The sequence below is a fragment of the Manacus vitellinus genome, unplaced genomic scaffold (genome assembly GCF_001715985.3).
Source record: "Manacus vitellinus isolate BGI_N305 unplaced genomic scaffold, ASM171598v3 scaffold_8_pilon, whole genome shotgun sequence".
Taxonomy (NCBI): Eukaryota; Metazoa; Chordata; class Aves; order Passeriformes; family Pipridae; genus Manacus; species Manacus vitellinus.
The window spans coordinates 10,036,232-10,049,965 of record NW_021940864.1 but is presented as its reverse complement, the minus strand read 5'-3'; the positions used below and the strand labels follow the sequence as shown (position 1 = coordinate 10,049,965).

Below are 13,734 nucleotides of genomic sequence, written 5' to 3'. Positions count from 1 at the left end.
AAAATTGAAATACCCTGTTCTTTCTAGGAAGAAAGTCTATGTGCTATCTTGTATCCTGATTCTGAAAGATTGAGGTGCTCAATAAAGTATTTTGGATTAACAACATCTAGCCCCTTCACAAAAGCACAATGCTTTAAAATTATGTAAGAATGAATTTTTAATTATTTTTATACAAATCATAATTAAAAATCAATGCAAGCCCAATCACGACAGGACACATTACAAAACCCGAAACGGATTCTCAGTTGTAGGTTATTTAGTTGTCAGGTTTATGCAAAGGAGCCTTACTGCTGGAGTTTGTTCTGGTTCACCTTCAGCCTGTAGCCTGTGAAACTGCTACCTGGTGGTGCTGCCTTGGGGCATTCTCTAATCCAGTGCCACAGACAGTAATGACAACTCATTGACCAACTTACGGGCAGGGCATCTCACTCCTTACAACCACAAAATGTCTCCAAAGAATCCCTGATGAAGTTAAAACATTAAGCTTAAACCCCATTTGTCAGATTGCAACATCGAGAAAGACTGATTTGTTTAAAAGTTGCAGTTTTCTACAGCTCCTTTTTGCTGTTACGTTTTCTTTTAACAGTTTTAGCCTTCTTAACCTTCAACAGCAGAAGATGCAGCAATTAGAAGAACTAAGTATAATTAACCAGTAGCAAAATGTATTTTCTTTCCCTTATGACTTGCGAACACTGAAGTGTTAAAAAAATGAATAAAAAATCTTATCATACTAATTTCCTAGGTAGGTGCCACACTTGTACATTACCTTGTCACTGTAACACATACCTTCAATACCAAGTAAGGGTTATTGCCATAACCTGGAGACTTCCATGCAGTGCTGTAAAGTAAAGAACTTTTTGTTCCTGCAGTTTTGATAATTTAGCTACAGCTCTGGCCTGCCTTACTGTGCAGCTTATTCCAGATTCATCTTCTGAGTTTACAAAATACCATATAAAAATAGATTATTGTTCTATCTAAATTTCCATAATCCTTGTGCTTATCAAAAACAAAGTCATGTAACTGTTCTTAGTCAGGATTGTACTAATTAGTACAACTGGCACTTCTGACCTTGTGATATCTACCCTTAATACACTCAGGTTGGCTGTGCTGCCTGCATTACCATACACAGCATATACAACACCTCTTTACAAAACAAAGAGAGAGAGAGAGATGCAAACCAGAAAACAAAGGTCAGGAGCCTTTTGCATGGTTGTATGGAGTTTCTCCATATCCTGATTCTTTGGCTTGACTGAATATTTTGTATTTATTTTCATATAACCAATATATATATATAACATACAAGAAGGGCCACAAATAAAAATCAGAGGGCAACTTTTTATAGATCCTTTAGGGAGACAGAGCTGTTCCCCAAAGAGCTCTTGACCGGTGGCTCTGGTTCAGGTTAGCAGCATGTTGGCTTCTACAACAGCTCCTTGAATCTCAGAGATTTCAGGGAGGTACCAGCAGAAGCTTATAAAACTTAACCTGAACATTAGGATCAAGGAAGCAATTTCCCTGTTCTCTCTCTTTACCTTACAGAACAGCTTTATCTGTTTAGTCTTCTTCACTACGCAATAAATCCAAATGCGTGCATTTTTTATGCAGGAAATAGAAAATTATTGGCAGATTTTTTTTTTGGCTGTAGCTGCTAACATATTTATTGTTTGATTTATATGTGTCACTGGAGTCAGGAAATCACTAATCCATTAATAAATCTAATCCTCTCACCATCAAGCTGTATGGATAAGTATTTAAATAAATTATACTGATAGGGCAATCAATTCTCTGAATGTTATAATAAAAATCAGAAGGAACTTAACTATGCAGGTGATGGATCTACCAGAACAAGAACAGCAATTTAAATAGTTCAGAGAAATAACTCAGTCATGGTAGACTGACAGAGGTATATAAAACGAGGAAAGGTAGGAAAAAAAAAGCTACATCAGAGTTTGGTTTTTTTTAAAACCTCTCATAACACAACAGAGAACAAACAATCAATAAGAAAACAGAACATTTATAAAGAATGAAGCTTTTTCTGAAAGAGCTTCTAAGTGGCCTGCAGGACTCATTAACCTCCCAAAGCTCAAAAATCATCAGGTCAACAAAAAAACTCCCAAATCCTGACACTGAGGAGGCAAAGTAAAAGCAAAACAAATCAGGGAATATAAATTTCAGTGGGCCAGAATATAAGCCAACTTCTAATGGAAGGGTTAGGAAGAAAATTCCTGTATATAACAAGGTTATTCAAGGCTTGTCCACTCCAGGGATCCTTACACTTTTCCCTGAGGCACTTGTCCTGGCTATTCTGGGTGTGAGGATAATGGCTGAGACATATCTGGGGCCTGATTCTCTATGCAGCTCCATTCATCTCTGTTTACATAATAAAGAAAGGCACTTTAATAGTTACTTCAAAGATGAAAATTAAGAAGTATTCTGAAAAATTAGCATTATATTTATTGCTATTTCTTGTAAAATCAGGGTTTGCAAGCCTAGAGCTGAAAACAGAAACACTGCATTGAGACAGTAAAAGCATAAAGAAGGAACTTGCCATCTAGCTACTAATAAAATTAAAAGTTTCATGGACTTTTGGGCCAAAGCCCATCAATTATTTAGTCTTGTTACCTGCATAATGTAGGTCACAACCTCCCACTGTAATTAGGCTAAATAGTATCTACTTCTATTTCAGCTCTGTAATAAAATATTTAAGACAACAGTTCTGATTTCAAGAGTTGAGGAATGGAGAACCAAACACATGCCCAAGCTGGGGCTTTCCCTCCCTTCCTCATCCTGAGCTTGGCTTTATTCTGCACTGAACTGCTGCATATTTAGTAATTTTTTCCCAACTGGATTCCATGAGTACACCTGATTTGTACAGAACATAATGGTATTTTACTTAACTCTTAGATAAACTAAGCAGTCTAGACTCTCTTCTTTCACTTAACTAAATTTTTCCAGATTTCCTTTGTAGCTTTAATTGGCTCAGTTTGGGATCTTTTAGTTTGTGTTGGTACAGCTTCACTTTGTGGGTGTGTGAGTTTTATTCAATGAATAATGCTAAAAATTGATCTTGATCTAGATCCTTCTCTCAGCACAACAGAGAGACTTGTGTAAGGGGCACACGGTGGCAGGTATTACAGGCAACCTTAAGTAACTGCCCTCAAATGCATGTCCTTCTGTCCACTTAGCAAATACTTAGTTGCCTGCAGAACACACTGATGTTCTGAACGTTTAGGTAACAGCTGCAGTGCAAACACAAAACATCAAACCCCACCTTATCAGTGTTACTGTACGGGAATTGCTGGAGTAGGAAAACCCATCAGCTACAATCTTAAGTGACAATGGAGTCAGTACTGAATATTGGAATAAACAGAAGCAGGAGAAAATTTATTTGACAGAAACTAATCCAGCACTAGTTAAGCGGCATTATTTCAGCAAATATTACTGCAGGCTTGTGGGCAATTAACAGAGCTTAGTTTTAAGACTCTACTAAATATTAAATACTATTTATATCTATTTTTGTTGTTAGTTTTGGCTTAGAACCTTCCTCAAAAAACAACCCCACCCTAGTTATAGGATACAAGGTTCAGCTCTGGAGGCTCTTAAAATTGCGCTTGTCAGGCGAGGTCCTCTAAGTCACTGGCTGTGGTGTAACAGCAGAGCATTGCATATAAAATGTTCCACTACTTTTGCCAGGTGCAAGAGAGCATTTAGTCAGAGCAGTGGCAAAAAAACCCCAACACCAAACCAAAACCAAACCCAAGCCATCAGTTCTGTTCTACAGATTTTAAGTTTGCCATTTTCAATGCAGGAAAATTACCGTCTCGTCCAGTGGAGGGAGTTTTATTTCTTTTCCTGGATGCACATCTTGTGCACTTAAAGACAGAGGTGCAGAAGGACAGTCCCTATCTACTAGTTCTGGGTTTCTTCCCTTCAAATACTTGCTGATGAGCAAGACACCGTGTGTCAGCCTAAGAGAAACACAGAGATAGGGGAACACAAGAACAACAACAAAAGCATCTTCGGTGTTTCTAAAAGTGTGGAGGGAGAAGAAAACGCAGCAGCTTCACCTTGGGGGAAAGCACTGGCAGGCTGTGGGTTTCACAGCACCGCTGTACCTGTCACCTCCTCCTCACGAGAGATGTGTGCAAGACAAAGGGAACAGCCTTGCTGAGGGTGAGACAGAAATTAATCAGCAGGAGTGTTTAACACCATTGCATCTGAACCTGAAGTTTGGGCTTCTAGCGTCTTGTGTGATGGTGTCTGCTCCTTGAGTGGATAAAAACCAACTAAGATTGTGGGGCAAAGGTAAAAAAAAAGAAGGTCCAGAGTGTAGCAAGTCAACGAGTTGGAAAGCCATAGCTCGGAGCTGGGAGTGTGCAGTTCCACCGCAGGAAACAGTTGGAAGGAGCAGTGAGCAGCCAGCCACCCCTCAGAGGTGAAGAAAACCTTGTTAAGAGACTGAGCAGTGTTTTATTTCAGCTCAAAGCCAGCCAGCTACGCCTAGCCTGGAAACAAAAAGACTCTTGGGAGGGAAACACTGGTTAAGAAATTCTTCTCTTCCATCTTGCCTAGCCATTTTGAGTCTATATTCAAAATACGGTCTCACTAATGTGCAGGGGGAAATCCTACTACTCTCTGCTCCTACTTGGTCTATTTGCTTAAAGGGTTAAATCTGCCCTTTTATTTATTTCTATGTCAGTATCTTCTGGGATAATTTCTCTTCCTGGGAGACATCTATTCCTTGTGGCCAGATGAACCTTCCTTTTGGTTAGTATCAAACACACACTTTACTAAGTGATTTGGGCCACTCAGCAACTTGTCCTCATTAATAACAAATTAGTAGATCAAAAAAATTGTATTTTATTTCATGTCATTTATGAAAATATTGTACATTGTTGAACAGATCTGCAGAATTAGTCCACTGTGAATGAAAAACTTTCTCTCCAAAAGTAATTTAGTATAAATTGACCTTTTAGTTTTTCCCCTTCAGATTCTCAAGTGAGATTACAAAACCCTCAACTATACTGTCATACGATAATCAATTCTGCCATACAACAATCAGCCACATTTGCCATCTCATCGAGTTTAGTCTTGTAGGTTTGTTTAGCAAAGCCAGAGTTGCTTTTTCCCAAAGCCATGCAGAGGGGCCTTACTGAGGTTAGCTTATTATTTACTCACTGCATAGACCTAGAGTTTGATCTTATTGATCCCTGTCACAACATCCACTTTTTTGGAACTTTCCCAGTTTTCCAAGGTAAACTTAAAAATCACGTCATCACCATTCAGGGAGCTCCTTACCACTTTAGTGCTTATAAATTCACTATCTGTTCTTGTCAGACTTCAATACTTGCACAATAACGTCATTTACAACAAACTTTATGATTTATTTTTAAGCAAAAATATCAGTAGCCTTTATACAGCTGCACTAGATGCTACCACTAGCTGCTCTGAAATTCCTGATGTATCACTTCTCCAAACTCATGGAGAAGTCTTAGGTAAACCAACTGGCTAACTTGGTACAAAACCAGACTGACATTAGAAAGGACAACCAAACCAAGAGACTTCTTCCTTATTCCACACAGAACCTAAAGACATATGGGAAGTTTAAGTACTAACAGATTCAAGACATATAAAGATATTAACAGGAAAGCCTTTTTTTACAGGAGATACCTTCTCTTTACTTTCAAGATCAAAATAACTGCAGCATGTAACATGTCTGACCACCTCAGGTGCCCATTTTTATCCACACTTTGGACTGGTGACACACAGTGAGCCCCATTCTTCCGTTCTGCCCCTTACTCTGCAACTCCTTTCAAAAGGAGCCTCCCCTTTACAATAACCTAGGAAGTTACGTACTCTCCGCACCTCTATTTTAGGGTACAGCCAAAGCTCACAGCAGCCCTCAGGGAGGAAGGGGGAGAAAAAGGGGGAGAAACACCTGGAACTGGAACTCAACTGCAGCAATTCCCCTGTGCCCTAAGCTTACCTGTAGCAAGCCTTTCAGTACCTTTCCCAGGGTGAATTCAGTATCTTTCACAGGATGGTAGTCTTTTGCTAAACCAAGACAAAATGGTTCTTTGTAAACCAGAGTAAGGACACGACCTTTTTTATTTGTTGTCTCAGCTGAAATTAGTGATATTTATAAATGAAGAGCATCCTTTCAGAAAAGCTGTGACAGTTACCAGAACAGTAAAAATACAATAGAGTCCTGAGAGATAAAAATTTATTTATCTGATCAGCATGTCATGATATGGTCACAACTCATACAGCTGACATTCTCATAGCCAAAAGAGGGATGTTTTTTCTTTTTAAAAATACATTTTTCTTTCCAGCAGGAAGGATTTTTTAAAACAAACATTTCATACTAGGCAGGAATTAAAAACAATGGCTTTTTCAATATGACAACACCGCTGGTAAGCACTGGATCCTCCACCAGTGTCTTAATATTGAGATTTCAAGTTTTCCTTCCCACTCCCCGATTCCCCCCACCCCTCACAGAAAAACACCACACAGAAAAACAAGACAAAACCCAGAAGGGAAACAAAGAGGTAGACGTCACTACAACCATGGCGCTGTTTTGGAAATTGTGCAAGATGTCTCATGATGCTCCAAGGAGTTCCTTTTTCCTTTATTACACATTGCAGTATTGCAGACCAGCAGTTAACACAAAAGGTGACATGGAGCTAAGAGTTACTGTTAGGGAGAGATGCCAGGGCCACAGAATGAATGGTGCTGTTCCACTTGATATTGCTTTGCCTAGCTAGAGCTGCTTAAAAACAGACCACTCTTTAAAAATACACGTATCTCACAGTAATTATGGACTTGCTCGCAACGAGGTTGGAGTCACATCATTTTAGGATGGTGGTAATGCAGGGTCAATGGGGTCTCAGGTTCTGCTCTTGGCATGCCCTCAACTCAGAAATTTAAAGATTCATTGCTACACAGTGACTTGCAGAGAAATTACGCAGCCTGAGCACCGGCACAGCTTCCAGAGGGCGCTGGAGTGAGTGAGGGCGGGGCTGCAGAAGCTGCTTTCCCCTCTCTTCCCTATTGCTACACTCCTGCCCTTACCACTTCTGGCATAGAAACATTTGTCTCTGTGTCCTTCCTCATGAATGCTCTAATAAACAATGTTATCTATCACAAATTACCACTGCAGCTGTGTAGTGAACCAAAGTGTTATTTTACTATTTGTTGTGTTTATGGTAAGCACAATAAAGGGTGTGTATCTATTAGTTATAAGCACAATAAATATAACCAAAGAAAATAATCTAATCTATTAAGGATTAGAAGCATATGAAATAATCTTGACCAAAAAAAAAAATCAACCACACACACAAAAAAGAAGGAAAAGAAACCTAATAATCTTCACATAGAAGTGCTGCTTCTGGTATCTGTCTACATTTCTGAAAGACATCTTGGCTGCTGAAAAGATCTTATTAAAAAATCCAATGAAATAAATTCAGCAAAATAATTCCAAACATGACCAACCCTCTGCAGAACCACTGACAGTCCCTCCAGGCTTCCGCATCCATTTTATCATATGAAACAAAAACACAGGTAACACAGGAGGGAAGGAGAAAATTGGAGGAGAAAATAACTGGTACAAAAAAACCCCTGTTCATCATACAATATGAACATCATGGTAGAGTAATTTTAAGGAACTAACTCACTTTAATAGGACAGCTGTTCAGTGAATAATTACTTCATTATCCCATGATAAAATAAAAGGTCTAACTTTAAAATGCATAGAATCCTTTCAGTGACTTATTTTGTATCACAGCCAGGCAGTCTACAGTTTTTACAGAAGAAGTAGAGCTGCTCAGAAGCATTCATAATGTATGCAGACATTTTAAACCAGAGTACAGTTTCCATTTGCTCTTCCAATTGTTGTTTTGAGTTTTATTTAAAGAAGTGTAAAAACTATCAAATATGCAATTTTGCAAAACAACCCTTTATTTCATATGGCTCCATTATTTCCAAACAATACAGAATCCCAGATGTATAATTATTTAATGTGATTGTTTCAGATCACCACAAAATCTCCAGCTGACTGTCAAGAGAATGCACCCAACCCTGGGCTCATGATTTGGAAATCCCAGTTTTAAGTACCTTTGGTCCCAAAATTTTGTCAAGGCAAAGCGGAGCAGTTGAATCCTGTCACACACAGTGATCGGTATCTGTTATTGTCTTGTACAAACAGGTGAAAAAAGTTAACAGCACTTTATGGCAGTGTCAGACAAAAAAAAGTTAGATCATTTGCAAACCAAGTGAATAATGAACAGTACCACAGTGATGCCTGTATTTTCACTGCAATACGATTTTTGCATCTTATTTTTGATGGTGGGGGTGGAGGAGGGAGAGGGAAGCTTTTAATTTTCCAGTAAAGCGAGTCGAACTGAAATCTCATTTTTCAGCATCTGGTGAGAGCAACTTAAAATAAAAATCCCTCCTGCAAGAGACACCACAGTTGCAAAACTAGACAGAACCATACATGGAGTCCAAGTACACCCATAATGAAGGCACACTCACCCCAGGGCACTGAAGAAACACTGCTCTATGTGGATGGGCAGATGCTTTTCACATAATGAGAATTCAAAGAGCAGCAAAGCTAAACCATGAGGACTTACATAACTTCAATTGTAACAACTTGTTTATGAACAATTAAATGTAGAAATGTAGAGATGTTTTGTGTGCAACCCTGGCAGAGAATCACCTTTATTTGCAATACACTCAAATTGCTTTCTTCTCACTTTGTGTGCAACAGCTTTCAGATAGCACTCTTTTCTGTGAATTTTTCATTCTTGATAATTTTATACATTTTTCTATTATTTTTCCCCTTAATATAAATTCAGAGTCATATTCATTTGTGATCAACTGTATGGTTCACTAACATAATTTCCATCAAACGCATTTTGAACTCTCCAGAGGAGGAAGCCCCATGGATGGTGCAGCAAAATGCCCTCTACATCCATAACACCAGCCAACTGCCAGAAGGTAGAACTGAACTGCAACCGACAGGAATTCATGTTTTACAAAGTAGCCTGCTAAGCTCCACACAGTCTGGACCAGCACGGTATTTATAGCACAGAATTTCCTAGACATTGTATCCACTTCAGTTTTTCCCTTCACAGCAAAACTTCAATCCAATTTATTCTCTTCATGAAGCAGCATCCAAGATCACGCTGGGAGGGTACTTTGGAGTTGCTTAACAATGGTTTTGTTCCACTGTCACCTACAGCAACTCAACCATGAGGAGACACAAGTCAGGCGCTCTTCACATTTTCCAGTGCAGGCAGGAAAGAAGCCTAGGACCTAAATACTATTTACTCACCCTACTGAAACAACTGAAATCAGTGCTTGAAAACAAAGTAAGAACTATAGAGGAACAAACTGAAAACGAACAGGACCAGATAAATCAAATGCTCATCTGAAACGTTATTGCGCATTACTAATTCCTTTAGGCAGCACCTGAACACTCGCTATTGACTGCAACCCACTGGGAAAAAAATAAAAATACTGCTTTTGAAAAAACAAGATGCTCTTAAAAGGAGTTCACAGCGTCTGTAAAGAACAATGTCCTGATGTGAGTAACTGCTGTGCAATCTGCTTATATAAACTTCCCTTTTTATATCACTCCAGTCTGTCCTAGCTCAAAATAAAACGAGCTGTACTATGGCCATCTGTGGTTCTGATCAAACTACCTGGTGGAGGACAGTAATAAGCAGCTTGCCACCTGCGTTTTGCAGTTTTAAAGATTCAGTCCCACGTGCAGCAGAAATAACCACTTACAGGGTAATGGTGCTGGGCTGCCCCAACACCCTCCTGTAAAATAGCAGATTAAATACATTCATTCCATCAGCTGGACTTTAGCAAGAGCAACACAAAAAACCAAATACTCCTCAGACTGCCTCCCTGTCAGGGCATACCTACCTCTTTTTAATGGATTTTACATTACACCAGAATTCTGGTGTAAAGAGATGCTATTTAGAAATAGCATCTTGCCTTAAACAATGAAGCTATTGGCAACTAATATCTTTTGCCTCCAGGCTGCACTGGTGCAGCTACGCTGCTACATTTGTGAGGACAGGGGTGGCATATTTGACAAGGTATTTTTCCACAAAGCTGGGGAAATTGGCATTGCCTCGTGTTTTGGTATGCTCTTTGCTCCCCCACAGAAAGGGAACACTGGCTAGGTTTTGTATGCTGCACACCACCTACTGTGATTCATGTAGCAGCAGAGGGAGTGAGAAGGGGAATCAATATTGCATGCTCAGAGCCAAAACTACTGAGGGCTTACTTTGTTCTCAACAAAATTACTCTGTAAAAGGCAGTATGCCAACATCTGAAGTTCTGGCTACCCTGCTTGTATTTAGACAGATTAGTTTTATTTTAGGAACAGTTCTCACAAATCTCTGTATAATCACATAAACACAATGCCAACCAGACCTGCCAGAAGTAAGGCTGTACATCACAGGCATCCTTTCAAAAGTATCCTGTGCTACACATCTGAAAGTGTCTTCTGTTCCCATTTGCCCTTCAGTTCAACTCATCTTCTTTCAGTAAGATTTTAGCACAATGGTGAGCTAATTAATACTGTCCTCCATGTAGTTATTCAGAATAATTACCATACTTTTTTTTCAGTAGTATCTTCCTATAGATTTATGATAGCAATTATACCTATATTTTCTTTTTAAGAAACTAGTTTTTCTTCTATTACTCCTTAGCAAAACATTAAGATGGTTGGCATTGAATTATTTAAAAACTCTCCCACAAGTATATTTAGCGCTGTTGCAATTAGCAGGGAGAAAAAGGCCTCTATAAACCACTCAAAGGTCACCTTGGTTGGACTGCAGTATACAAAATACAAAGGTGGCTAAAAATCCCCAGCAACACCAGCAGACCTTCAGCAACAGCTCGAATTGCTCTGGCTTCCAATGTGTGACAAATAAAGCTTTCTTCTATAACCTAAGTTTAATGTCTTTCCTTCACTGTATTTTTACCTTTAAAAGTGCATTTTCAAAACTGATGACAATCACTGAGAAGCATTCTGAACAAAGAGGGAAAATTAACCAAGTGACTTTATATTTTCCAAGTTTCCTCACAATACGAGATACTGGTAGCACACGGAACTGGGAGAGCTGATGGTAAGACCACAGCAGGGATGGGCTGATTAATCACATGTGGATAGCTTTTAATCACACTACAATGCTGCAATGCATTTTTGAGGACCAATTCCTCACAAAACAGACCTGACACTAGATCTTATTTGGGTCTTGGGTTTAGATCAATGTATCTAGTACAACAACTGCTGACTGTGTAGCCAAAAAGATACCACCACCAGCTCTGTCGAGTATCTTTGACTCCAGCACAATGAGTTGCAATAAAGTACAAGTTGTGCAAATGAGGAATCTCTACCACACCAATGTTGTACACACTACTGAAGAGACAAGTTGCTGAATTTTCTGAGCTCTAACTACATGCCAAGAAATACTTGTGGTGACAAAGCTTTCTTGCCACAGACATTCTTCTACGGTGGTTGTACGATTGCACCTTTTGTCCAAATGCTGAATTTGCTTAAGTGTGGGTGAGAGTATACATTTTTAAAAATACAGACAATTCTTAAAATAATACATCATCAGGTCACTATGTTACTGATCTTCACTTTTAGTGGAGTTTAAAATTCCCTCAAAGAGAGGTAAAAGTCCGTCCAGTATTTTCCTTTACTCTTGAATATTCACATTTGCACATACAACATGATACTCGTTTGCAAGAGCCTGGATTCCCATTGTGTCCTCAGGTCCCATTCCACTTTTAAAATAGGCAATGGTACAAATACTGAAAGATGCAGTACCACATACCGCCTGACAAAAATGCAAGTGATTGTATGCCAACTAGCCACAGGTTACTGAGGGTCATCTCCCGAGAAATAGCTTTTGTTTGACCCTTCGGTGGGGGAAAAGCTCCTACAAGAGAAAAGAAAACACATTTAATGCTCCTGTACAGGAACGACAGCCTTAGTGCACAACTCTTTACCACCACTGCTTGTCCCAGCAACAGTGCCCACAAATGAGTAACTAGTTTCTTATGTGCTGTGCTGTTAAAACTTGTGAAAGATTCTCCAGTATTACTGTTTATCTTCAATAAAATAAAATAAAATAAAAAAACAAAAACCAAAACCAAATCCAAACCCTCAATAAGAAAAATTTTCATTTCCTTAGAAACTTTAAGCATAAAATTCAAAGCATTTCTTAGAAGCAGCAGTCCTCATTGTACTCAATGTTTGCAGGGAGATCTGACTGTCAACTAAGTTTTCTGTGTTATTTTTGAAGTTTTATTAATATCTGTATGATCAAATTGAATGGATTCCATATCAAATTTTACAGTTGCCCGGTGATGGGTTTGTATACTGTGAAGAAGTAACACACAGACATTCTTGAGGTTCCTCTTGAAGACACACAGATAAACACACACACTTTTTTAAACAACAGCTTCCACATGTTGTTTGAACATTCACTGGCCAGTCAGTCATACAGACTAAGGAAACATTGTAATTTGCCATGGAGTTTTCCAGAAATACTTTACTGAAATGCTTGCTTAGATGGGAAAGAGTGGAAAGAGATACAGCTGACAATAATAAAATTTAATTTTTCCATATTTTGGCTTCTTCTGATTTGCAACACTAAATTAAATGTGTCTGAATACATCATAGCTTTATGAGCTATTTGCATATATTTACATCAGCATATCAAATAATTTGTTTTACATTTTACTGAGATGCACAAAGCCTTGATGATACAAACCACTTTTGTTGTTGTTCATCTTGAACAGCGCATATAAAAACTCTAAATACACAGAGAAAATTATGTATTTGCTGCAGCATTATGAAGTCTCAACTTCTCACAGAAGAACATGAAATTAATGATTCAAAAAGAGTCAAGACACAGCAGTGTCAATTTTTAATCTCAGGAACCACACAATTTGGGCAATTAGATGTCATCAGCAACTTATCTCTGTGCTTCACATTTGCAATCACTGAAGGAACTGCAATCAAGCATTTAAGACAAAGCTTTTCTTCCTCCATGAATGCTCTTAAATAAAAAAAAAACAAAAAACAAAACCAAAACCAACTAACTAAGAAAAAGCCTAAAAAAACCCCTCTCAGTGATATACATTTTCACATATGGGCAGATGTGCCACATCATTTATTCCCACGGCAAGGTTCTGTTTGTCCACTCTACACTGCATTTGTACTTCTAAGGCCCATTGGTTTTTCTGTACAGACAATGACTTCTGGTTTAAATAGCTTTCCTTTTTCTTTGGTACATACAGATGGCAACTGTCTCTTTCCCCTCTCCCAAGTCAACTCCTATCTTTGATCCTTCACTTTCCCAGCTGAGACAAGCCAAGTACTTTCAGTTGTCCTTCACAGAAATGATGACTCCTTCCCCTTAATCATCTTGGCATCTATTATCTTTCCCTCTTCCCAGTTCAATTCATATTTTTCAAACAGGGATGATGGACATGTATGCAGAATGTCCAGATGAGGTTTCAGATTTGGTACAGTGAGGAGTGTTTCCTGTTGCCCTGTAGGATGACACTGCTTACTTCTTTAGTTACCTCACACCAGTTGGCTTATGAGCACTTACAGGAAAGGCAGGGCAAGACTATTTACAAGAGCATGTAGTGACAGGACAAGGGGGAATGGGTTCAAATTGAAAGAGAGCACATTTA

General features: G+C 38.8%; 1 protein-coding gene across 2 annotated transcripts in view; it reads right to left on the bottom strand.

Moving 5' to 3' along the window:
• Window positions 1–6,206: 6,206 nt before the first annotated feature.
• Window positions 6,207–13,734, bottom strand: part of LPGAT1 (lysophosphatidylglycerol acyltransferase 1) — a 65,463-nt gene continuing 57,935 nt past the window's right edge. For both annotated transcript variants that reach the window (XM_018085179.2, XM_018085181.1), the window contains one exon: window positions 6,207–11,966. In XM_018085179.2, the coding sequence (XP_017940668.1) occupies window positions 11,815–11,966 (152 nt within the window). In that variant the 3' untranslated portion in view covers window positions 6,207–11,814. The remainder of the gene's footprint in view (window positions 11,967–13,734) is intronic.